The sequence below is a fragment of the Accipiter gentilis genome, chromosome 22 (genome assembly GCF_929443795.1).
Source record: "Accipiter gentilis chromosome 22, bAccGen1.1, whole genome shotgun sequence".
In the NCBI taxonomy this organism is placed as follows: Eukaryota; Metazoa; Chordata; class Aves; order Accipitriformes; family Accipitridae; genus Astur; species Astur gentilis.
In genome coordinates this window covers 19676800-19702149 of record NC_064901.1, presented here as the reverse complement: position 1 = coordinate 19702149, position 25350 = coordinate 19676800, and the positions used below count along the sequence as shown (strand labels likewise).

The 25350-nt window shown below is 43.1% G+C and overlaps 1 protein-coding gene across 1 annotated transcript in view; it reads right to left on the bottom strand.

Annotated features, from left to right (window-relative positions):
• Positions 1-25350, bottom strand: part of LTK (leukocyte receptor tyrosine kinase) — a 100634-nt gene that overhangs the window by 13964 nt on the left and 61320 nt on the right. The window contains exons 9-22 of the mRNA XM_049825268.1: positions 24598-24764; positions 19062-19156; positions 13939-14040; positions 11732-11909; positions 11042-11192; positions 8866-8997; positions 8144-8300; positions 7077-7259; positions 6439-6537; positions 5787-5939; positions 4932-5042; positions 4078-4264; positions 3123-3213; positions 658-722 (exon numbers count right to left, since the gene is read on the bottom strand). Coding sequence (XP_049681225.1) covers positions 658-722; positions 3123-3213; positions 4078-4264; positions 4932-5042; positions 5787-5939; positions 6439-6537; positions 7077-7259; positions 8144-8300; positions 8866-8997; positions 11042-11192; positions 11732-11909; positions 13939-14040; positions 19062-19156; positions 24598-24764 — 1871 coding nt within the window. The remainder of the gene's footprint in view (positions 1-657; positions 723-3122; positions 3214-4077; positions 4265-4931; positions 5043-5786; positions 5940-6438; positions 6538-7076; positions 7260-8143; positions 8301-8865; positions 8998-11041; positions 11193-11731; positions 11910-13938; positions 14041-19061; positions 19157-24597; positions 24765-25350) is intronic.

Sequence of the window (25350 nt, the reverse complement as noted above, 5' to 3'; positions counted from 1 at the left end):
TGCTGAGCAGTGCTTACACAGCGTTAAGGCTCCTCACCCCACCCCACCCCACCAGCGAGGAGGCTGGGGATGCACAAGAAGTTGGGAGGGGACACAGCCAGGACAGCTGAGCCCAACTGACCAAAGGGGTATTCCAGACCATATGACATTGTGCTCAGCAATAAACGTTGGGGGAAGAAGGAGGAAGGGCGGGGTGTCATTCGGAGTTTGGCATTTGTCTTCCCAAGTAACTGTTATGCATGATGAAGCCCTGATTTTCCAGAAATGGCTAAACACCTGCCTGCCAATGGGAAGTAGTGAATGAATTCTTTACATTGTTTTGCTTGCACACGCAGCTTTTGCTTTACCTATTACACTGTTTTTATCTCAACCCATGAGTTTTCTTGCCCTTCTGATTCTCTTCCCTGTCCCACTGCTGTGTGGGGCTGAGTTGCCTACTGGCATTAAACCACAACAAATGTGCAACAGAAGAACTTCAGTTACCTTGAGAGGAACAAGTAGCCGAAACCAGTAACTCATATGCTACTAAAATGCCATCTGGTGAAAAATAAGGCTGGATTTCTTTTCTGAACCCAAGCAAGTGGATAAATTACTCTTATTACCTGCATTACTCTTTCCCCCCCTGCCCACCATCAGTATAAAAACCTTAAACTATACCTGATAATCAGTGCTTCCATCAGGAAATCCATCTCATCCTGCTCAGAACAGACTTCCGGCAGGGTCTGTTGAGAGGTAAAGACAGTGAAGACCGTCCCACCAAAGAGTTGAGAACGTTTAGGTGACCACCAAAGGAAAAAGAAACAAAAAAGAATGAGTATGTAGCATGTGAATGACTCCAGGAACCTATGAGGTGGGGCTCATCTTTTCAGTGCCCAGTTTATTGGGCTGCACGTGACCCATTTGGTAGTTAAAGTTAGAACAGGAAACTGGTGACCTACTTGGAGATTTGTTGTGTGCATTTAACTATATACAGTGTTCTGGAGCAAAATAGCTTCAGGTATACATCAAGAAAGGTATTAGGTGGGGAATTACAGATCTACTAAGCACTTTAAAATGACAGGTGTTAATTTATTCTCCCTTTTCTATATGTCCACATTGCAGCACACGCTTCCAGGTCAAACGGCACATACAGCCACACGATTTAAACAATTGTGTCACATGGCCTTATAGCTTGCTTTCCTGCCAGCAGATTTGGACAGCATCTGCCACTGATAAACATGAACTGAGAGTGCAGGCAGCAGTAGAAGCAGCACCTGCTACTGTGCCCTCTGTTTTAACGTTACGGGATGGTTTGGCCACAGCTGTGTGTAGTGCCCGCTGCCAAACTGCACGCAGAGAAGTGGGATGTTTACTGCTCAGTGTGGCAAGGCTGGCATGGAAACAGTTCTTGTCATCAGTAGCGTGGGCTACTGAAGAGAGGGATGCATTTTGCTATCTGAAATAAGTGATTGCTTCGCACAGGACAGTGCAGATGATCTATTAAACTGGCAGAATACCCACAAGCAATATGTGGAGTACGCTGCAAATATATTTTTTAATTTATTCCCAGCCTGCACCTGCTTCTTCTGCAAACTCAGATCAGGCCTGATACTCTCCATCACGAAGCAAGGTGAGCATGGTCACAGGTTGGGCCCCATGGATACTCTACAGTTTCCAGCCAGGGAGAAGAACAGCATTTTGGTGATGTTCGGGGGGTCACTTTACAGGGAACTGGGCGAACAAGTGGGCAGGTGGGCAGACAGGGCCCTAACAAGTAGCCATCATTGCTGAGACTTTCAAAGTGGGCGACATGCTCACTGGATTATCACGACTGAACAACATGCCGATCTACTTCTGTTTCCTACTGTGCTGTGGTGCTTCCTCCAGTCTGGACAGTGAAACTGGATTGGGCAGTTACAACTGCTTCCTAGTGTCTGTTCTGGGTTTTCACGCACATTCGTTCGGTGGTACAGGTAAGTTCATAACTAAATGCCATAATGCATGATCTTTTCAAAGAGGCGTTTGAAAGACAGGATGAATAACAATAGAACTGTTTTTTGTTAATGAAGGCTACGTTTTGGGCTGAACTTACAGAAGTAGATTTGGTTCTCTGAGTCACAAGCTTATAAAAGAACAAAAGCAGGCTATGAACATCCTTAAGTTCAGGGCTAACTGACAAATCCTGAGGCAACAGCAGTAATTTCACAGAAAACCAGCCTGTTATCTCTCGCCATTAATGACATGGAAATTAGGATGATATCACAATATATATTCACAGCAGCATATTTAACACTGTGCAATAATAAGAGACTACCTGGAAGTTTCACATATGGTAGACAAACACTACTCTCAGTATAAAGGAAATGTAACTGAGAAACAATACAAATTTTTAAATACAGTAACATCATGTGAATAACTTAGGAGAAAGCACTCAAAACCACTGAAATGCAGAAGTAATAATACATAAACATTACTATAAATGTTTACTGTTTGCTGTCACATAAATGCTTCATATTAATATTTGCCAAGGCTTTCTTTTCTTTATACAAGATTTAGAAATCCTCTTCTAGTCTGCAATGTCCCCAAAACGTCTGTTTGTTGCTATTTTTTTCCCCTTAAGTTTCTTTTTTTCTTGGCTACTCAGATCTATAAATCATTGTGCCAGAAAAGCCATTATGGCAGATTACCTGCTGGGGTGAACTGATGGTTCTGTGTTGATTTCAAGGGAGCTGTATTTATGTATGTTGATAGACAATTTGTTATTTTTTTTTAACTAATCAGTCTCCAGGTGACTAATTCACACAACTTCCCATCGGAGGGCACTGATACCTCCTGAGCAATGGGAATTGGGCTTACAAAACAGATTGCACTTCTAGATTCTCCTCCTAGTTCAATCACAATTTACAGCCATTAGGCATGCAGCAAATAAGACAGATGGTTTACCTTCAAACTGCTGCTAGTGCCATAGAGCTTAAAAATCAAAGTTTATAATTCCAGGATGCAGCAATTTGTGGAAACCCGCATCACGCACATGCATATGTCATTAAGCACGTGGTAAACGTGAATCTCCAATTGGAATAGTAATAATATAATATGGCTCTTACAAGTAATTATTGTTGTATAAGAAGTTTGTGGGTACTGACCTTGATAGCCACTTGAAGAGGGTTGGGATCCCCTGCAATGCCTACCACGGTTCCCTCATAAACCTCACCAAATGCACCATGTCCTAGTGCCCTGGAAGTAAAAAAAATTAAAAAGAGAGAGAACAGATGTTACTATGTCCCTGGATCCAGCATTGGCTGAGCTCTTTTCTTCATCCAGTCCAAGAACAGGAATAGAACCTGCTGTAAGAGATGGAATCAACAACAGAGTTTTGTTTTCATCTCAAAGTTTCTGAAAATAACTTCTCAATATTTTCTGTCACTGCCACTAAAGCAGGGAGTTTGGATCTTTAATGGTTCTGAACAAATAAAGCAGCCTGCTCAGGGTCCTACCCCCAAGTATGGCAATAGCAAGGCAAGAAAGAACTGGAGAACAACAGAATAATGGAGCTGCAAGCTAATGTCTTCAGGAGATGGTGTACGCACATAAGAATGATCAAGTTTTTCCTTCTAAAGTTTACATAACTTTGGTCAGTATCATCTGGATGGTGTGGAGCCCAAGAGCAACCTAGCATGCATTTCCTTGTAACAGGAAATTTCCTTGTGACGGGAAATGCTGAAAAAGAAATACTGCCATAGATTTGGAGGGGAGTTACTGCCAGGTGACAAGTGTAATCCAGGACATCCTATAAAAACACAGAGGTGAAATACCCTATGCTGTGTGTGGGAACATGGAACAGGAGACTCATGAACTTGTACTACTTCTTGAGAAATTTATGGAATCAAAATATCTTAGAGAACATAGTAAGTGTCACATCTATCATATTTTGGCTGGCTTGGACTAGGTGCTTTCCAGTTAGTCAGGCAGGTGGCCCTTGTTTTCTTGTCCTGCATACCTGATGCTGAGTAAAACAAGCATGGGAGCCCTACCTCTGCCCTTGCTTCAGGCTGCCTTTCCTCTCCTGTGCCAGAGAGCAACCCCTGCAGCAAGTCTTACCGAAGCAGAGAGATGTTCTTCCGTGGGATCTCCTTCAGCTCGCTCAGAGTGGCAGCCTTCCCTGCAAAGCAGTAGTTGGGGTTGTAATCTGTCATGATGGCTGATGTGCGGATTTTGCTCAGTTTATATTCTGGACTCTGCAGTCGTGCTCTGGCTCCTTCCAGCTGCTGCTTCTTAAGGTGATAAACTGCACGTGAGGAGGCAAATAAAAATGCACAAACAAGATTAATACCTAGAGAGAAAAGATAATGCTGGCCACACAGAACAGAAAGACACCAACTCCATAATTGTAAGTGCTTAAGAAACATCTTTTGCTTGCCAGTATCACACTATTCTCCATGCTCTGTAGTGATTTAATACTGGATATGCAAACAGTCTTATTCCTGCAGAGTCCTAATCACCGGGGAGCAACTTAGGTTTCCTCTGCTTTCCTCTTCTTCTTTGCACATTGGGTAAGGAAAGGGTGCTCCACAAGACATCCTGCTGGCATCAAGTCCCCAAAAGCATACTATCTCCCTGAATGAATTATATGCTTAATTACGGACTGTGACTTCAGCCTATATAGCAGTGACTGCTAAAGAAATGCCTGCTAAAAGGGCTTTCCAAACTCTTTTCTCTGTAGCAAATACCAGGACAGAGCAGTCCTTACCCTTTAGGACTCTGCTTGTGCCTAACAGTGGGGTGGGGATGTTTTCTATCACTTCTTTCTCCCCGTCCCTCTGATCCACTTGGGAGACCACAACACTCTGTCTCCAAATATTAAAAGTAGTGGCATGTGGTTGGGCGGTCTCCTTTTGTCTAATTTAACTGGGAAAAGCCAAGTCAAAGGTTGATAAGGAGTAAGTGTTTCTTACTGATAGATAGGCTGCCACAAGTGAGGATCATTCCAAGCACCACAATCACAGCCACCACAGCTAGGAGGAGTGGGAGAGGCAGGTGTCTCTCTGGGATAGGACCCTGGGGCACTGGAAAAAGAAAAATAGAGGTGCATTAATCAGAAAGCAACCAGAGCTGCTTGTAAAGTGTCCCTCTGAAGGTTGCTCCTATTTCAGAAAACAATATAGAGATCACGGCCTTACAAAAATTACAGCAAATCCCTCTACAGCCCTGGGGGTGGAAAAAAATACCTAAATAATTTTTAAAACATTGTGAAGATAGAAAACTAACTGATAAAACACAGATTTCGTATCCATTCTTCAATTTTTTTATAAATGGGTAACATCACTGCTCACAAGTGGAAACTCTCTACAGTCTTCATGCTTTGGACTTCCAAGAGATTGTGTCAGGAAATAACAGTGAATACCAGGCATCAAGCTGAAGAGGCACAGTGGGAAACTGCTGTGGTAGGAAGTGATTTGTGGCTTAAATAACTCAGCAGTAGGTGGTACATTATACCGGAGAGGTATTTACGTTTAATATCTGATACACTGTGCCCATTCAGGAAATTTACACTGTGTCTCTTTACAGATATTTTACTTTCTACCTAATCCAAACCTGAATGTTGGAGATGGTGACAGAGATGCAGCTCAGTGTGTAAGGAAAGGACATCGGGAAATTTCAGTCATACGTTTGACTGACATTTCTCATAACACTGTGTTCACTAGAGCCACTAGCTGTAACTTGGGGAATTGACCATCAAAAAAGCCAGGAGAAGAAACAATACAAAGAATACAAATGCTATCCAATGAGGATAAAATTTCACATCTTACCAGTGCAGGTGACATTGTCATTGGCTAGCACAGCCCCCATCTCACATTGGCAGACTGGCAGGTTGGTGTCAGGGTCCCGCTTACAGTTGTCTGAGTGGCAGTGGCTGCAGTTAAGATAGATCTGAACCTCTACCTCACCGTGACTCTCCATGGCTGAACAAGGAATCAGACACAACAGGTGGGCTTAGTTTAGTTCTTCCCATCTTGTTTCAGTAAGGAAAAAAACCTTCAAACGCAGCAGGCACCTACAACTTCTCTCCTTCTCTGCAGGAGAGCAGATAGTCCAACACAGTGTGGACATATCAGAAACCTGACGGGGGCCAGGAGGGAAGAGGGTATTGGGTCCCTCAGGCAAACAGAGAGGTCTTGAAGTGAATTGACCTGGAGTTGTCTGAGACTGAGGATGGGCAGTTGAACTTGATGACTGGTGTCTCTTCTGCTTTAGAGATTGAGAGGAAAAAGGTCCCAGAGCACTATAGAAATATTTAAAGAAATTACCACAGCTAAAGATCTGACCTGCAGAGTGAAATATGCCTGAACGAAATGCATAAAAAGCAAAGACAGGAGGAGAGGGAACAGGAAAGAGGGAATAGAGAGGAAGAAGGGGAAAGGAAGAAGAAAAGAACTAAGAGGAATAAGAAGTATATTGTACCTGCTAGGGGATGCAAGAAGATCTCTCCAATGGGGTTCACAAAAGAGATGCCATCCTGCCCACCAGCTGTGATATCATCATTATCAGAGGCATGCCCCCCTGGGGAAAGAAAGAGTATGGCTAGCTGATCAGTGCTGCATGCTGCAAAAAATGCGATGCCTCTGAAGTGTTGCATTCATTCCTGGCTCTTATCACCTGGGGCCACTCTGCAACCTTCCAGTGATATTAATATATATAATGTCCTTGATGGATAAACGCTCACTTGACTCAGCCAGTACCAAGGTTAGCGAAGTGACTTATTCCAGCGTAGGTTTCTCAGTTCAGCAAGGTAAAAATACATTTGCTTCAAACAGAAGAAAGAAATGGAACATTTTCCCTGGGCAACTTGGGAACAAATGAAGGGATGATTCAGCACACCTTCCAAATACTAAATCAAATAGGAACACTTCTATAACCTTGATTTCCCCGACTAAAGAGATGGTGGAGAGTAGGGAGGGTTTCATAATTTTCAGCTTTGAAGTATCTGTGAATCACCTTCCGCAGCAGTGTACCTCTGCACTAAGAGCTCTAGCCCTTAACTGCAGGTGCTCTGAAGGGTACAAAGTTAGACATCATGATTATTCCTCCAGCAGACTTACCTCTGTAGCCCCCGCCTCCTCCACCAGAAGTACAAGCTCCTCCTCCCCCCCCAAAGCCACCGGAGGTGGCCCACTGGAGCTTGGCTAGTGCTTGGGGACAAGCTTGACCCCCTTCTCCGCCTTCCAGAAGGGACTTCCCAGCCTGAGGAAGCAGACTCTCATCTTGCCAGCCACCACCTCCACCTTCAGTCAGAGAGTGAGAAAACCAAACAAGAACAGGTGAGGGAAGCACAGATAGAAGAAAGCCGGAGAGATACTATACAGAGACAGAGATTGGCCCTTATTAATTTCTTAAGTGCCTGCATTCAAATTAACTTTTTTCTTTAAGGTTAAGAGAATATACAGACAAGCTCCTTATTGCCATGGGCGATAAGAAAGTGGAAATGTAATGCACAGCCTGTGGTATGCCCTGCATAACCAGCACCTTAGCACCAATTTCCAGTGGCATTAGAGAAACGAGTCCACCACTCCCCTTCGGGATAACTGGTTAGGGCTTTCAGCCGTGTGAGATGCTGTGTTCCCCAAGGAAATAATAACTAACTGGATTTCCTTGTCTTCCTCTAGTGGCCCCTCTATAAGGCTGTTCCAGCAGGAGATGGAGAACCACTGGATTTTTTTGTCTCTTAGGAATGGATTCTAGGCACAGCTGTTACAAGACTATAAATAAGCTTCCATTTCTGGTATAATTCCCATAATATAATTCTTGTTGTTAGAGTTTCAGGGAAGTAACAGGGAAAAAGTCTTCTCTTCAAAGGCCATTGTTACAGTGCGAAGGAGTGGGCTCCATCCCCTGAACATCTTTTTCACTGAGACGTTTTATAGAAGAGAGGAGTCGTCCTATAGAATAGCCTCTACTGGACCACTCATCACCTGCCCTATGCATTCTCTTTTATCTGGTGACATACCATGTAAGACGACATCCATTGTAGACTACCAGCATATTTCTAACAACTACTGCCACAGAAAAATTCCAAAAGATCAAAAAGGAAGCCCCTCACTTCGTGCATGCAGGACAATGTGTGTATTCAGCCATCTAATTCAGACCTTGTGTGGTTTTAGTGTCTCACCTGCTGCCCCAGTCCTCCCACTGACTCCAGGTACTGCAGTACTGTTCTCAAATTGCTCCAGGGGTGCGTCATCCAGTGAGCTGTCCTGAGCCTTCAGGTAGGCTTTTCCTCCTCCTCCTGCTGCGATGAGCAAAGGTTCGAAAATCCCATCCTTCTGCTGGAAAACCCCCCATCAAACATCAGAAAAACTTCACATCCCTTGGATATGTGAACTCACATAAACTTATCAAAAAGCCCGAAAGCATCCCAAAGAAGAGTGGCCGAAGGCCAGGGCAATGCTTCTGATTGTCTCCTAAGTTCATTACAAAAATGTTTCACATCATGTTGCGTCATGTGTGCAAAAGTAACTGTTTAACTGAACACCAAAGTTTTGGGATTTATTTTTTTTTAGGACTGCTGCCAGTATTAAAGTGGGATCCTGGTGTGGTTCCCAGACCTGAGCCATCGAGAACTGAGGAACCAGTTCAGCTAGCTTAGTGACAGTATGATCAAGGATATGAAAAGAGATGAAGCATTTAAATTAGAAAGACAAAAAGACAAAGAGGGACAGAAGGATAGGGGGGAAAGGAGGGAGGGAGGGAGGGAAAGAGAGAAGAGGGAGAGAGACACTCCTTTTTCATCACCTTTTTTTAAGAACCGAGTATCATATACCATGATTGACCATAAAACCTAGTTGTTCTGCTGGACACTGCTCAGGCAGGATGTAAAGAAGAAATACTTACTCTAAAGATGTAGGTTGCTCCTCCTCCACCTCCACCTCCTCCAGCCCAGTCCTTCAGGTCCTTTTTTTTTTGGTAATCTTCTTCAATGAGAGATGACTCCCCTAAGCAGATCTTCTGGGTTTCAGGATTGCCCTGAAAGGAGACAAGAGATGCACTCAGATATCAGCAAAGTCCAACTCTTGATGGTTGTCTGTATATCTCAGTATAATAATCTTGTATTGTTTGTGACATACATCAGGCATATATAGATCAGTATATATATTATCTTCGTGGAAAGTAAACTCTTCTACAAGGATAAACAGCTGAGGGACAAATTTGTTCTTTCCAATTTGCAAACTCACATTACACACGCAAGTGAAAATACAAATGCTCGCAGAAAAACAAAGCAATACAGCAATAAGTCATTATTGATATCACATAATTCATATTTTGCATATTTAGAACATCTTATACCCAAGAACTCTAAAATGTGTTGAATTACAGATTAATTCTCAGAACTTCCTTACTACTGTATTTGTTAGGTATTTCTCAAGGTCATAAATGCATAAAGCAGACAGAGGTGACCTGCACATAGAGTGACCTACTGACACATCTTAGAAGAGAAATATGGAGTCCCAGCTTCCTATTCCTGCTAAATACTAGAGAACACTGAAAAGGCTGAAAAAGTGAAGACTGTTTGGCCATCTTGGATATTTTTTTTTGGTGACACTTGAGTTTCATTAGTTTCAATGACTTTGTAAATCTGCCCAGCTTCACTCAGATGATGAAGTCTGAATGATTTCAGAAACTGCTATGTTGCCTCAGTGCAGGTGAAATCCCTACTTGTGTGGGTCATGTCACATATCCAGGCCAGAAGCGTGGTGCCAGTTTTACTGCCTGTGTCCTCTCATTCAAAGAAAAGGACAAGAGATGACAAGGTAGATGAGAACCAGGGAAAAGCAACTGGTATAAATCTAAGGAGAGAGAATGCACGTTTGGAGCTGCAGAACTTCTTCAGAGAAAGGAAAAAAAAAATCAGTTACCCAACATATAGATTCATCAGGATTTCCAAAGCCAAAGAAAGTTGGGCTTTGGAAGCGGGGGAAAAATGCATAGAAACTTCTTCCAATAGCATCTGCCAGAGGGAGGTAGTTAGTGCTGGATTATACTTCGTAATTTGGAGAACAAGTCATGAAATGCAAGGGAATAACGGACAACTTTGAAGACTATGACCTAAGCCTAGAGAGTGCAGTAGAGAGGGAACTGCAGATATACAAATGTATGTTTTATTTAGATAGATACAATTCTTGTCCTATCTAAAGTGAAAAAAGGCTGGTTTTAGAATCTGTTGCAGTATCTGGGTAAGGCATCATATGCTCTGGGCAAGGTACATGGTAACTTTGAATGCCTACAAGAATAGTGTATGCATTCCAAAACTCAGCAGTCTATCTCTGAGGAAAAGAGAAAACAGCTTTGTTCCTGGGCAAGGGCTGACAGATCACATTTCTGGAAAGAGGCAATACCAAAGAATTCGTGCTGAAAAGAGGCAACTTTGAGCCTAAGTGATAAAAGGACTTTCAAATCATTGGGTCTAGCATTAGAGGACACATATATAATAAGCATTCACGTCATCAATTTCTGTTTCTCATGAGTGGGTTTTTTGTCATTACAAATGCCTAATCCAGGGGCCACTGTAGTTAGTGGGAAAATTCCCACTGGTTTTGATAGGCTTTGGATTCAGACCTTAGCCTCGAAGCTTAGAGAGTATCTAACACAGTGCAGCCACAATGCTGCTGGATACTCCATAAATAATAGTAAATTATCTGAAATCCTGGCAAAGAGAAAGAAACCTAGGCTGTGGAAAAATAAGAGAGGGAGCATGCAACTCTCACCTACTAGCTCCCTGCTTAAAATAAGCAGACGAAAGCTGAGAAGAACTTATTTCAAACACCAGGAGCATAAAGCAAAGTTCCTGTGGGCTTCATATTTGTTTGTGCATTTTGGGATTGTTTTTCTTTTCAGAGTTCTTTATATTTGTTTTGAGATTCCTTCTAACTTGGTTTATTGGTTCTCCCAGTCTCCTGACTAGATTTCATTGCTGGATTCTGGGATTTCCATCTTTCATCACCAAACCCCAAGCCACCCACTGAATCGTATCTGCAACATCTCTGCCCACATGTGCTTGTGCTGCCCTCACCCCAGGGCAGGCATCCTCCCCCTGCTGCCCCACTAAGATATACAGCAGTTCATCTTTCTCCAGCTGGAAGGTGGCTGAGATGAAGACCCCATGGGACCTCTTATTGTGGTTTTTGGCTCCCTTTCCCCCAGCTGCTCCATAGGCAGAAATCCTGGAAGAAAAAAATTAAGTAGTTAAAGAGACAAATCTCACACTTCTCCATCCAAAGCAACTCCATCCTCAAGCTCCCCCCAGCCTGCACTTCCAAACAGGCATTGCTTCAGAGCAGGCTCCTCTACTGCAGCATCTCATAGCTATTCTTTGTACAAGACCTGTGTATCTAGGCTGCTCAAGAGGATAAACCAACTCTGCACCAGACCACTGGAGACAGAGACTTTAGGAGCAAACAGCATGAGCTGGTATAGCCAAATCTAGAAGACCAAGGCTTCGGGACTGAAATGATGGCAGCACTTCCACTTGACCGCATGCCCACACTCACTCCTGTTCAGATCTCTTAAGTCACCACTCTACCCTTCCATGCTTTGCAGTAGCTCAGACACAGATCCTTACAGCTAGTGCTCCTATTTCGCTCTTACTTCACTGCCCCCTCCACCCACTCAGTACAGATGGTCCCACACTTATGCTTGCTGAGGCTCCACAAACAAGAAGTAGATAAACTTGGCTGCCTCTCCAGCACACACTGATACTCACCTATATCGGTTTGTGGCTGGCACTCTCCAGACTTGCACTCCCCGAAGCCTGCCCTCTTTCTCCACAGTCACCGACACGTTGCTGTTCTTATAGGCACTATCGCACTGAGCCTGAGTTGGCCCGTGTGGACCACTGGCACCACATGTTGTGAACCACCAGAGAACAACAGATGTGTCCCCTGTGACCAAAACAGCAAGAGTCAGGGCAGATGTGGGCTTCCCTTTATTTCTCAGACATGCGCAATAACTCACAGAACTGTATAAGCAAAGAGCAAGTGTCATCAAAACAAACAACTTTTCCCGTTGATATCTTTCCTTAATGATCCTTGATAACAAAATTCACATTATTATTATTATTATTCACAAAGAACATGAATGATTTTTAGATAAAAAACAGATGATCAAGAGAAAGACGATGTTGCAGCAGTATATGCTATCTACAGGGCTTTAAAACTCAATACATCTATTTGATCACATGCTTATTATTATAGTCATAACAAAAATTGCTTAAACTTGCATTTACAATGTTGAGGACTTAAAAATAACTTTAGCATGTACTGGCTTTCATCTGTTCAACTTTAATGCAGCTCCCCTGTAATACAATCCACTAAGATACCACCTGTAATTATAAGATCACAGAGTACTTACATTATCCCAACTTTATTCTAGTCATAGCACAACTACTGCTCTGTATATAGTCACTGTTTGGTTTTTTCCCCTCTCACCTTATTTCCTGCACAATATTTAATAAATCATGGGCTGCAGATAAACCCCATCAATTGGGGGGCAGGGAGGGGGGAACAGGACTTCGAGAAGATGTTTATCCAAATATCTCACAGACTTTATCAAATTTCTCTTCTCAGTGCCAGTATGAAGCAATGAGATATTATTCAATTTTCCAGATGAGAACTGAAGCATATACACAGAAATAAAGGTTGAAAACATCTGCCATTACAGATGCCATTACAGTGACCATCTATGAAACATGGTGAAACTTTTAAGTGACTTGTCTCAGGCTCACAGAAGAATCCTGTGGCAGCAGCAACAGGCAGGAGGGCAGCCTCTTACTACTTTCAGTAGGGGCCCTTTTCCTCCAAGCAAAATTTTTCCTGGTTCTCATGAAGAATTATTCTTTTGTTTCTACAATAATGCAGCAGATAACCATCTCCTCCATTTCACGACCCTTGTCCAAGACCCAAACATATATATCATTTCCAGTGAATGAGATGGGACCTAAAAATAAAACTATTCAATAATGTATCTAAAAACTGTACGACGCAGTGCATGCACAAGGGCCAGAGTCAGAAGTAGAACCGTTTAAGAGCTGAATGCTTAAAATAGCAGTAAAAATCATAAACCTTTAAAAGAAAAATTCTAATCTTATTTAAAGGATAAGGCAAGCAAAACTACCTCCAACATGTCATCCTGCAAACATGCAGATGGATCACCGGGGTAAGTGTGTTAGCTACCTTACAGAAATCTCTGTAAGGTAGCTAACGGCTACTTGAGCTAACAGGAACTGACAGCAGCACAGATTTTCACATTTCAGGTGGACACAGTCTTCAGGAGGTGGTGCAGTCACACACAGGTATTTGGTGGCAGCAAAGCAGCCTCAAGCACAACCTCCCCTCCTCAGGCCCTCCTTTAGACAGCTCTTCTCACCCACACAGTTGTTATCTGTCCTCCAGAGTGGCAGTCTCTACTGCTACCAGTAAACTGGTCCCCAGTGTCCCCTGTTCTCCTACTTTTTCACCCAGTTTTTCTCCTCAGTGGATTTCCAGATCCTCACTTACTTCCCCTGCCTAGATCTTCATCTTTACACCCCTATTCTCTACCCATTAGGTTCAGCTTCGCTGCTCACCAAGTGCCAGTAAATCTCTTTCCATCCACATCTTTCTGTACTGGTCTACATCTTTCATTCCTGAGCTGGCTTTTGTGCACTCCAAATCTGAGTCACGCAGCTTTTGCTTTTACTTAAAGCTTCTGCTTTTCTTTAAAGAGGTCCTGCTATTTAAGGACCGGTGAGTTGGGCTCCAGCAAACTGCTGCCCTATAGCCAAACAGAGACTACCTAACATGGTCTCCACATCTTTGGATGGATTATATTTAGTTGCCCTGTTGCTATAGGGCAGGCTGATCACACACAGGACATGGGAAGGGAGCCACCTTTTATAGCCAAGAGGCAGGTTTTCAGTACTGAATCAGGTACCTGGGAGGGAGGGCTCTTCCAGGGGGATCAGAAGATGATCATCGAGGATACTGATCTCCCGTGGGTACTGGCGCTTCCCACCAAAATGATTTCGTTGTCTTCCTGTAATAGTTTGTAGAATGGATGAGAGAGATTGGAGGATGGTAGAAAAGAGAGATGGAAAAATCTAAAGATCACATGAATGAACAAAGTACAACCACTTGGTTAAAATAAGTTAAACAATAACTTGGACACAAGAGGTGTTTCAAACAATCATAATTTTTTATTATTCTTTTGGGCCCATGTCTTGTGTTAGCTACTTGTATCTGTGCTGAAGTCAGTGGGTTTTCACACTCTCCATGTTATCCCATGCAGGCTCACCTGCAGGATAAGCTCCTTGGCCAGCAAATTGCACTGGCTGTGATTACAAGAGACTTTAGGAAAAACATGGTGTGGGAGAACAGATACCAGGTATTGATGCCCTGCTGGTCAAAGGGGTGGGTGACAATTCTGGACAGGCAAACAAGTGGAGGTGTAAAGGAGAGACATAGCAAAAATTGTTATCTTTGGTTCTGAATGGTGTCATGGTAAGTGAACCAGCCTTACAGATCGCTCCCCTCTCAGCGACCAACTTTGAGCACCTCAGAGCTTGCTTAGAGAATAAAATACTAAATAAAATTAAACGTCTCACTAACATACACAGCTAAGAAACAGCTGCATGCCCTTGACACAAGCCGTAAATCTTTGGACAAACCTTTTTGAAAAACACAGAGCAAAACCACTACATTTCTGACCAGTGAAACAGGCCCTTAAAAATCAGCCCTTTCTCAGAGAGGAGGGACTTCAAAGCAATTGCTGATCCAAAGCATCTGAATGCATTGAGAACCACATAACCAAAGCTGCCTTACAACAGGAAAAAGTAATAACTGAACCCTTTCCTTATAATCTGTAGGCATCCTGTTTCAATAGTTAAATTACCCATTTTTATGCAGATCTTTGATTAGAAAATGTCTATAAGAAAAGGGAGAGACTTCCTTCCATTTTATGAGCCCTCAGTTAATGTAATACTGAGCATTTTTCATCAGTTGAAAAACATTACAAATATTTCAATTTGTTCCAGTTGTGAGAATCTAACAGCTGTTTGATGCTCTATTCAAAAGAGACTCACTCAGTTCCAGCTGGACAATTATCTCTGCTGCAAAGCCACTGCTCTAAATAGCGATAATTAACACCCTTGTTAGCTGTGTCAGAAAGGCCAAATAACTAATTGAAGCATGGAGACCTTGCTGAGCTTTTACTCCTGAGAATATTCCCCCCAGGTCTGACTGAAAGCACATTGATGGATGGAAGTAAAAGGGAGCTTTGTACTGACACACTCTGTTCATACCGAGATAGAGAACTTCAATGGATGAAGTTGTCAAGCCAGCGAAAAATGAAATTAACCCAAAACAAATGAACTAGATCAAAGACAAGAAGGAAAACCAAATGAAAAAGACAACGCATGGCCAGAAAAGATGCTTGGTCTCCCAAGGCCTGCACTGAATTACAAATCCCAAAGGTCACAACAGTTTCAGATACAGAGACGTACAAGAAGTCTGGTTATGTTTGCCAGAACGAAGGAATGTAAATCACTCTCTGAAATAGAGAATCGGTCTGTGTGTCTGCATGGATTTTTTTGCAGCATCCCAACTGAGTATCCTAAGGCAATGCCTCGTTTCCAAACAAACAATCTTTCCTCCTTGTCCAAACAGTCCCAAGCCCTCACGTGCTAGAAGAAAGTTTCTGTCTCTTCTGTGCTCAGCAGCAGACAAGCTGCAAGACAGGCTCAGCATCACCCTGTCCACATGAGCTGTTAACTCTTAGAAGGCTGATGTTTTATGCACTGTCAGACATGAATTTGTAAGGTGGCGTTTTCTACAAACATGGTGTAGCCCTGGGATCCAGGGGCTGGTACTCCAGTCTATTTTAGCTTCCACTTCCTCCTCTGACAGCCAACATGTTGACTGTAAGTGAACGGAAGGGAACAAGACTTAATTCATATTAAGTTGTACCTATATCAGAAAAATATGAAGAGCACAGGACTTCTTTCTCCAGGATTTCGCTAATGCTGTTGATTTCCACACTAAAAAGGGAGAGAGGGAAGAGTAAAGAAGAAATATGGGGCATCTCCTGCAGGCAAATAGCTGAAGTAACTCACTCCTACTTCTCTGTCTCTGGGACTGTAATGAAAAAAGATATAGTGGTCCTGTGGCCAGGATTAATCGGAGTAGGGTGCCCCACAGGATCCTCAAAGTGTGCATGGTCTCGTCAGAGATCCCACCTTACTGATGCAGGTTTGACTACTCTGGAAGCCTCTCCAGCTTGTCCTGGAGTGGGACAAAGAATGAGGAAGCTGCACCAGCTTCCCTCTACCGCATCCCTTTGGCTGATCTATTGCATTTCCAGTCAACACCTTAAATCAGGGAAATGAGGCAGTAATGAGGCTTGACCCATCCCCCGCCATTCACCTCAAGCAATGAGACTGGTGATCAACAGAACCAGACCTTTTTGGGTCAGGGACTTCAAAGTCAAGAACTAGAAATATGCCATACAAAAGCTCTCTTTGGACAGTCTTGCCATTTATAAACCAGTCTTCTGGGATATTGTAAATGATGCACAGAACAAAATGTAATCCCTAGGCCAGGGCAATAGAGTACACTTTAATAGACTGCAGACCTGTGATCTTAATTGGAAAAACATAATGCTCGGAGCACCAAAAGGTAATAGTAAAAGCAGTGAGCACATAAACACTGAGGGGGGCAACAATCAGCACTCTATTTGCCATGACAGCCCACGTTTTCATATTTAAACACTCAAAATCCAGACCTCTTCCTATGAAAGCACTAGTTAACTAAACCGATAAAATATCTTTATGCTTGTCCCCGAAAAGTTCTCACAACAAACTAGACCCATGTCACCCGGTCTGTGACACCGTCGTACACAAGATGATTGTATGAACCAGAAGGTTGTTTCATCTCACCTTTTTCGCAGGGAGAACATCTGTCCCTGCCCAGGAGCTGCCATCCAAAGAATGGTCTGTTTGGTTTTTGTCCTCATTGATGTCCCTTGAGCTGCCCTCACTACCCACTTGTTTTCCTCCTAAATCTTACTGAATCTTTCCTCTTGATTTTGAGGTCCATGGAAAACCTCACCTTTTTTCCCAGCTTGCATACAGACAAGCAGTGCTTTCAGAGTCTGCGCTGGGTTTGGTAGAGCAATTGAACTACAGGATTGAAATAGATGGAGAAAATAATATTTACATCCTAGCAAGCAGCAAATTCTTCCTTCCTGCCATATATCCTTCCTGCTGCCCTCACGCAAAGAATTCACTGCTTGGATCTTAATTGGCTCCGTCTCTGACATCTGAAACCTCTCCTTGCCAGGGAGAAATAATTTCATTACTGAAAACACAACAGAGCTGCTGGGCTTCTCTGCAACCTAACTGAATTAAAGTCATGAGAAGACAAATGCAAGGGGGTTGCTTTCAGAGGCGAGAAAACGTCAATTTGTAAAGAGGATTCAAGGAACAGCACCAAGCGCAGAGCTTCCGAGAAATACGTTTCCTTTGTGATGTCTGTCTTCTGCCCGAGTCACACATCTCTGGGTCACGCATTCAGATGGGATAGGTGCCAGCTGCTCCTGGACATCAGTGTGATTTATACTAATTGAAAATGAGGAGTAACTTGGGCAGTCTAATGGACAAGCTCCAGAAACATTGCTGCAGTGGCATTTATGCCCCACCTATTTGCCAAAGGATACATCCCTACACCAGAGCCAGCAAAATGTCTGTGGGTAAACTGGAGGCTGTATTTGCTCTCAGAAGGGCAGTAAACTCCAGCAGCTGGGTGCACCATCAGCTGGCACAAGAGCATCTGGAATCACTTCCTTCAGTTTCCTCAAAAGATTTCAAAACAAAGTGTTAGCATGGAGGTCCCAAAGTGTTGGGAGCCAGGGTGTTAAGGAGCTGAAGTGAACAAATGACATTACCACCAAGGAACATCTCTTCCTCTTAATTTCAAATGAAAATGTGCACGCTCAGCATTTTATAGAACGGTGGTTTCAATGCCCAAAGAACAAAGGGACAGAGAACAAGAGAGTGAATCAGACAAAGGTGGGAGGGAACAAGGTCTTTTGTTGATGAACTTTTAACGCATGTCTGTTCCGACATAAGCCTTCCCATATGTTATGTTAGGCTACAGGTAGTCTCTGCAGGGACATGTTATTACCCTAAATGCTGACAGACTAGGTGTGGTGACACATGAAGAGTGGTACAGGACCACTGATGCACATTTTGCCTGCAACAGAAATTGCAATTCAAGTGCTGCATATTCTCCAGTTCCTTTACAACAGTGCATACAGGTCTTTTCCCCAGGGACAAAAAGGCAATTTCTAATATTTACAAGTGGTTCAAGTATCCAACCTCTTTCCACTTGTCTGCTGAGAAAATCCAACTCTTGCTAACATGCTTCAGAGGGTATCACTGGCTCTGTTTTTCAGTGGAATACATTGTCATCAGTCACGTTTGCAGTAATGAAGCAAAGGAAAGCATGTCTGTTATATAAAGTCTGTTATATATCTGGCAGTGACAGTTGATGTACCTTCTTGCAGAGTAAAACAAACTTGTCTCAATAATCTAAACTTTACTGACAGAGAGTCACTTTATTCCTTCATTTTATTCCTTTCCTCCTCTAAAATATGGTGACTTCCCCCTTTGATTTCAACAAATTCCCTTTGGCTATCAATTGCCAGAGTGCACAGGTCAGCAGGGACTGCTGAAGAACAGTGTGATGTAATCCTTCCACTTAGGGGCTAAGGAATGAGTCTAGTTTTTCTTGCCAAGACACACAGTCAGGTCTCAACTCTGTGATACAGGATATCCCACATTAGAAAAAAAAAGAGCACTGTGAGACTTTGACACACTGCAAAATTGCCTCTACTTGCAATCTTCAGTAAGTCCGAGGTAAAATGGCACTGTGCTGTAAAAGCTAACACAAACGAACCATGCACGCTCTGTGGGGAGAACAGACTGTGTGTGTCCTGGATCTGTGGGATGCTGTTTACACTACCCAAATTCTTTAACGGATTCTGCAATATTTGTAGCTCACCTTCAGTGAAGCAGTCAAGGCCAAATGTAATGTTGTCAATAGCAACATCAGCTTGGGAATTCCAGCCCCAGGTTGCCAGGAGTTGCAGTTGAAACCTTTGCAATAAGATAGAAATTTTAGAGAAGACAAAGGGGCAGGGGAGAAAAAAAACCCCAATACCTAAAAATACAATGCTCCCTTATCATCAAATCATGATCATCAATATTTAGAATGTTTCCTCTAGACAAGCCCTGCTGAGCAGCCAAAAGGGCTTGATAGAAATCTTATCCAGACATCAACCATTAGTAAGGACCAACCAACATTCATATAATGCCACATTTCACGGGGAACAAGAATTAGAGCCCTACTTCCCCTGCTATCTGCACACACATGTAGAAACACAAGCTACAGTCCCTCACTAATAGTTATACATAGACAACCATCCTTATTCAATTGCTATAAATAGTCAGGGAATTAGACATGTGCAAAAGGGAATGGAAAAAAGAGTCTCCTCCTTTCCATCCCCAAAGAGATAGCCAGAATAAAAATTGAACAGAACAACAATATCCAAATGGACAGGAATCTTGGGCTTGATCCTCAGCCAATGTAACATGAGTTTATTTCAGCTGAAGGTCAGGACATTTTAAATTTCATCCATAACTCCCTGAAGTGTTCGCTTTCTGTGTGTCTCATCTTTTCCCACCATGACCAGGTGTTTACCTACTTATCTAGGAGGTCTGTCATATCCCACGTGCATTATCACATTCTGAATTCACAAGGAAGAAAGAAAATGGACTGAAGGATCTCCTTCTAATGGATAGGACTGAATAGTTTTTCATTAAATTTCAGAAATAAACAGATGCCTGATGTCCAGTCCATTTAGAGCTTATTAAAAGCATATAGAGAGCACCTCAATTGCTATCACTGGTGAAGCTCAATGATTTATGAGAGATCAAGCACTGACCTGCCTAACACATTAATCATTCAGCCTACAAACACACTTGTCCCAAATTAGTGGCAATAAAGTACATGTGCGTATTCCACCCACCAGCCAAATGTTGGTCCATATCCACATTTAATATAATGTTGCATAGCTGCACCAAAATCTTTAGGGATAAGCTTCTTTTACCTCAATCCGAGAATGGCCCCTCGTGCTTAAATGAAAGCATTCACACCTACAGCATCTGAGCACTCTGGGAGTAAATGTTGGTGCAGCAAATGCAAATCAAGGGTCTCTTGAATGACCACTCTCTTAGCTATGGGGTTAGCAGGGGAATTTGCCATTAGATCCGCTTCCTACAGAAACCGGCCTCTTTATTAGCAGGTTGAGCAATACTTTTGCATTTTGAGACCTTGTACATAAGCCCACTGACACAAGACAGTAATTCCCCCAGCCTTTTGATGGAAGGGAAAGTCACAGCACCCTGAGCCCAGGACTAGGGCACTTCAAGGGCCCACAGCCATAGATACAGCACCACAGCCTACCCTTTAGTTAAAGCACCCATGTGGCAGTGTACCCTTGGTCAGGTCAATCTGCTGCATCTCATCCACAGAGTCAGAGCAGGAGAAGGCCCACGGCACTGTGCTACAAGATAGATTTCTTCTCCAGCGGAGTACCTGTGGGAGCCTGGGGAATGACCCCCCTCTTCCAGTGCATGAGAATAGACATCTCATAAGCTCTGGGCTCTGTATGCCTCCCTTTCCTCATAACTTCAGAAAAGGGGGAGGAATTTGCCTTTTGAACTCTGTGCTGTGTGAGCCAGGGGGGTTTCCAGTGTTCCTGCTCATTGAGCTCATTTTGCTGACTTCAGCATATTACACTCTCCAGCTCTCTGATGTCTGGTCTTCTGCCTGTCTGATTTTCTTCTGATAGCAACCTTTTTCCCTGTGTGAACCAAGTGAGTGAATTTGCCAGCTGATCACCAGAAGCAGTTTTCCAAGTAGCTAGATGCCCAGCTGGGAGGCTGATCAGCAAACTGTGTAGTTTGTCTTCCTTCTCTCCTAAGAAATAAATTCACTGGGCAAAGCTGTTGCTAAAAACTACTTATATATCCCCTCCATGGCTGCCTCCTTCTATCCGCTAAGGCTTCTCTACTTCTGGGCCCATGAAGCAGTTCATGTCCTGCTACAGCAACTATTCGTTTGCAGTTCATGTCTACCCCTTCTCCTTGTGTGATCTGTCCCCTCCCACCTACTTTGCTACTGGCTCTCATTGTTTCAATGAACCAGGGAAAAATACCGCCCTTTCATTTAGCAAGAGAAGGACAGGAGTTTCCTGAAGATTCAGGATACAGGAAAATGACATGCCAGGCCAGCCCAAACTCTGTACTAAAAAATTCCCTAAACGCAGAATTGCTGGAGTTTGCATTAAGAAGGAAAGCTGCCAGCACCCACAGATATACAGAAAAGTAATTCATGGAGCTTTATACCAAACTGTACTAAGATTGTACAGCAACGTTCACCATATGCCTCTGTTTACAATTGTTTGCAACTTCACCAAACTTAAGCAAATTTAGGCTGAACTTTTCTATTTTGGGTGATTTGGTATGACTTGCCTAGCAGTCAAAATGTCTTGCCAGTGTTGAGGATGAGGCAATGTAGGAGTTCATCATTTTGACCATGCTCGAAAATGCTGACAACTTTTCATTGGTCTGTGCTACCAGGTATTGGAAGTGGGATCTGACATCTGTGAGGCAGAGACTCACATGGCAGGGATGAGGGGTTTTTCCCATTTGAATGATAATCTATTCAAATTTTAGTAAAATGTCCTTGAAAATGTAAAATCCCTGACACTTCCATGGCTGGTAGAATTTTTATAATCCTGCAGTTTCCTCTTCCCTGGATATCTTCAAGTCTGGGGTTAAATGGTACTTTCCATGGCAGTATTGTTATGAACTGTGTCAGGTCCTGCCTCAGCTATGTGAAGTGAGAACTGCGCTTCCAGATTAATGAATACACTTTTTCTTCCCCAACCCTTCTTTCTTTTGCTCATCCTGGCCAAATAGGAGAAAAAAGCTGCCTAAACTGAATCCAGAGTGAACAAAGTGGCATCTTGGAGAGGCTGGGGAGCTCCCTGGGAACTTTACAGCAGGGGAGCTTGACTTGCTGTGCAGGGGGTTTGGGCCTGAGATCTACAGAGAGAAACAAATAGCCAGTCAAACAGGAAGACTGGGAATAAACCTTTACTGTAGGTCTGGGATCATCGAAATAAAAGCACACAAGAGATAACTAGGAGGAGAAGGGAATGGAAGTGCAGGGAAGGGAGTCAGACTTAATAAAAAACCCAACACACAGAGACATAGCACCTGCTCGAAGAGAGATGGAAACAAGAAGCAGGGAGGAGTTCAGAAAGGGAAATTACAACTGGAAGCATGAGACAGATAAAATGGGTTCACAAATGGGAGCTTGAAGGAGAAGGAAGAGAGACCGAGTATATGAAAACAAGGAAGAAAGGCACTAAGTGCTCACAGAAGCAGGTCAGACAGAACAGAAAGAGCAGAGCATGGAAGGAACAAGGCAAGAGGCCTGGGATGGAGCCTAAGTCCTGGGAGCACAATGACCAGGGTTTCCTCACGTGGGGCAAATAGCTGCAATATCTTCCAGTAAAGTGTGTGCTGCTTCTGTTTCTGCTATACATTACTGCAGCAAATGACAGCTTGTTATTTCTGTTAGTCACTTGGCTAGCTCAGGTAGCACAGGTCTGCTTGCTAGATTGAACAGTTCCAGCCTCACCCACAGTGACTGTCACTGTTGTGCCGCATCAGTTTTAAAGGCATACAGAAAGGTTACATGAAGTGAAACGAGATGGAACTACTTGAAACAGACTGTCATAATACATGCATGCCTGACCTACATACTTCTTTCATTTAGTCTAAGTGCTCAACTCTTTCAAACATTACAGTATTTGAATACCAATTTTTTTCATGCAGTGCTGACTAGTGCTCCCTAAAGCCCCTTGCTGTCCATTCCCTCCTGCCACAGAAGACCCATTTTGCTTCAGAACTGAGGGCTGATGCCGAAATCAGAGGCTTCAGGGAACAAGCATAAGGGACAGTGTATCAGAGGAGGCAGAAGGTCTTAAAAACCTTGAAGAGCCCTAGGACTAGGATGCCCCATCCCTGGCAGTGTTCAAGGCCAGGTTGGATGGAGCAACCTGCTCTAGTGGAAGGTGTCCCTGCCCATGGCAGGGGGGTTGGAACTAGATGATCTTTAAGGACCCAAACCACTCTATGAGTCTATGACTCTGCTGTGGTTAGGTCCACATGAAAGTGCCTGGGGAAAAGAGCTATTCTGGACAAATACACTGGTCATACTTTTTTACATATGTAGAACTAAACAGGTGCTAATCCACAGGGCTCCAGAGTGTGTCAGACATGAATATTGAATACACTGCCAGCATGCAGACCTAGCCTATCCTAAAGGAATAATTCATGGCAAAGGTACGTATGGTGAACACATGATAATGCTGAGACCAAAGATAATAATGAAATTAAACTAGAAAGAGGGTGGAACAATATTCTCTCTGTCTGAGTTTTTCTGCTGCTTGGGTCTGAGTTGCTATCACTTCCAGACTCAAATCACTTAGCCTTTTATACAAAGATGCAGAGCATATTTGAAGTTAAAAGGAATCCCCTCACACCTTCTAATCCGTAAAGTTTTGAGACATTATTTATTGCCAATATCAGGTCGATATTTTTCCATTTGTAATATTCACTGTATAGACTTTGAAGATTTTTTTTGTATTAAGTGTCACATGAAATAGGCCTTCCTGAGGAAGATGCAAAAAACCAGATTGGAGCAATTTAAAAACCATTTATGTCATGCAAAACACCTTGCTGCCAACACCAACAACCTGGCTTGAGATCAAGTGACACTGGGTGAGGGAGGAGAAATACTAGATTAAAATTAGATTGGGTTGAAATTCTTTGAATCTTCAATATTTGACTTTATTTGAAAACGAATGTCACGCTGTATTTTCACATCTAAAACTGTGAAAACTTTAGTGCAAGGCAGATTTGGGCAATGGTCTTTTCCTGATGTTGTTGCATCAGTGATGTGGCAATGAATGATCTCCAGCTGCCTAGGCTGCATTGGTATAGATCCTAGACTAGAGAGTTGTATTGGCTAAACTGTAGTTTTACCACTCATTTGACTCACATGCCTGTTTTTACTGTGGGAGTACAAAGTGCAGCTATGCTAACATAGCTGTTTCCCTACTGGGAGCACTTTGCCACTGTGAGTGTACTAGCTTTCTCAGATTGGTAAAATCGTTCTAGTACAGACACTTGCTATTCCTAATACCTAAGCACTGTTTGAGGCCGCATGGAAGTGAAGACACACAGTGTGGGCTTGTGCTGAGCTAAGCTGTGTATGTGTACGAATATATGTACGTATGACAATATTTCCTCAGCAGGCAGAATTGCAGTACTCCTATAATTTTTTCCGTAGAAGTGGCCCTGGAAGAAGGCAAGAATGAAAGTGATGCTTCACAACAAAGACAGTAACAGTTTACTAAATCTCTAGGGATAACCCTGGATGCTGCCAGTGGTGCTCTTACCGGTTCTGAAGCACTGGCATTGGTAAGGTGATGAGAAACCAGTGGTCACTCCAGGTCCCTGCCCTTTCCCACATTGGCAAGGTGATTGGAGCTTCCTGTATCTCTTCCCTGACTGAGAAGGAGATGGTACCATTGTAGCTGCCAAAAACATGCACTGAGAATTGGATCTGTAATAGAGGAAGAAGAGAAAAAGAATGGTATCCTGTGGTAAAAAGGGAAAGGCACTCACTTCTCCCCTCCCTGGGGATTTGAGACACCAAACCTTTGATCTTGGATCAAACTGTGTAAGCACGCACACCACTAGGGCCTCCTCATTGCTTGCGTATGATGCATCGCTGTTCCTAGCATAGAATTTTCTTGGTGGAGACCCTGAATGACATTCCCATTGGGCAGCTGTTCTTCAACCACTGGCAAAAATATCCATGACCCAGAGACCATCTGGGTGAGAAAGCACTGGTTTCCTTGTTATCTCCTTCAGGAGCAAAAAGTAGTAAAGCAGAGGAACACAGGCTTAAACTCAAGAAATACTTTATCATTAAATGCTTCTACTACAGTTAGGTTATTGCAGAAAAACAATCCTAACTGCATTCCTCTTCAGCGTTCTCACCAACTTAAAGATTCCTGTGAAAGGGTTTGAACCACAGTTTAAATCTTTTAAGGATTTCCATTGTAACTACCAAGGTTAATATGTCACACTGATATAGCTGAAGCTATACCCAGGCACTACATAGGGAAAAAAAGTACCCTGAGGAG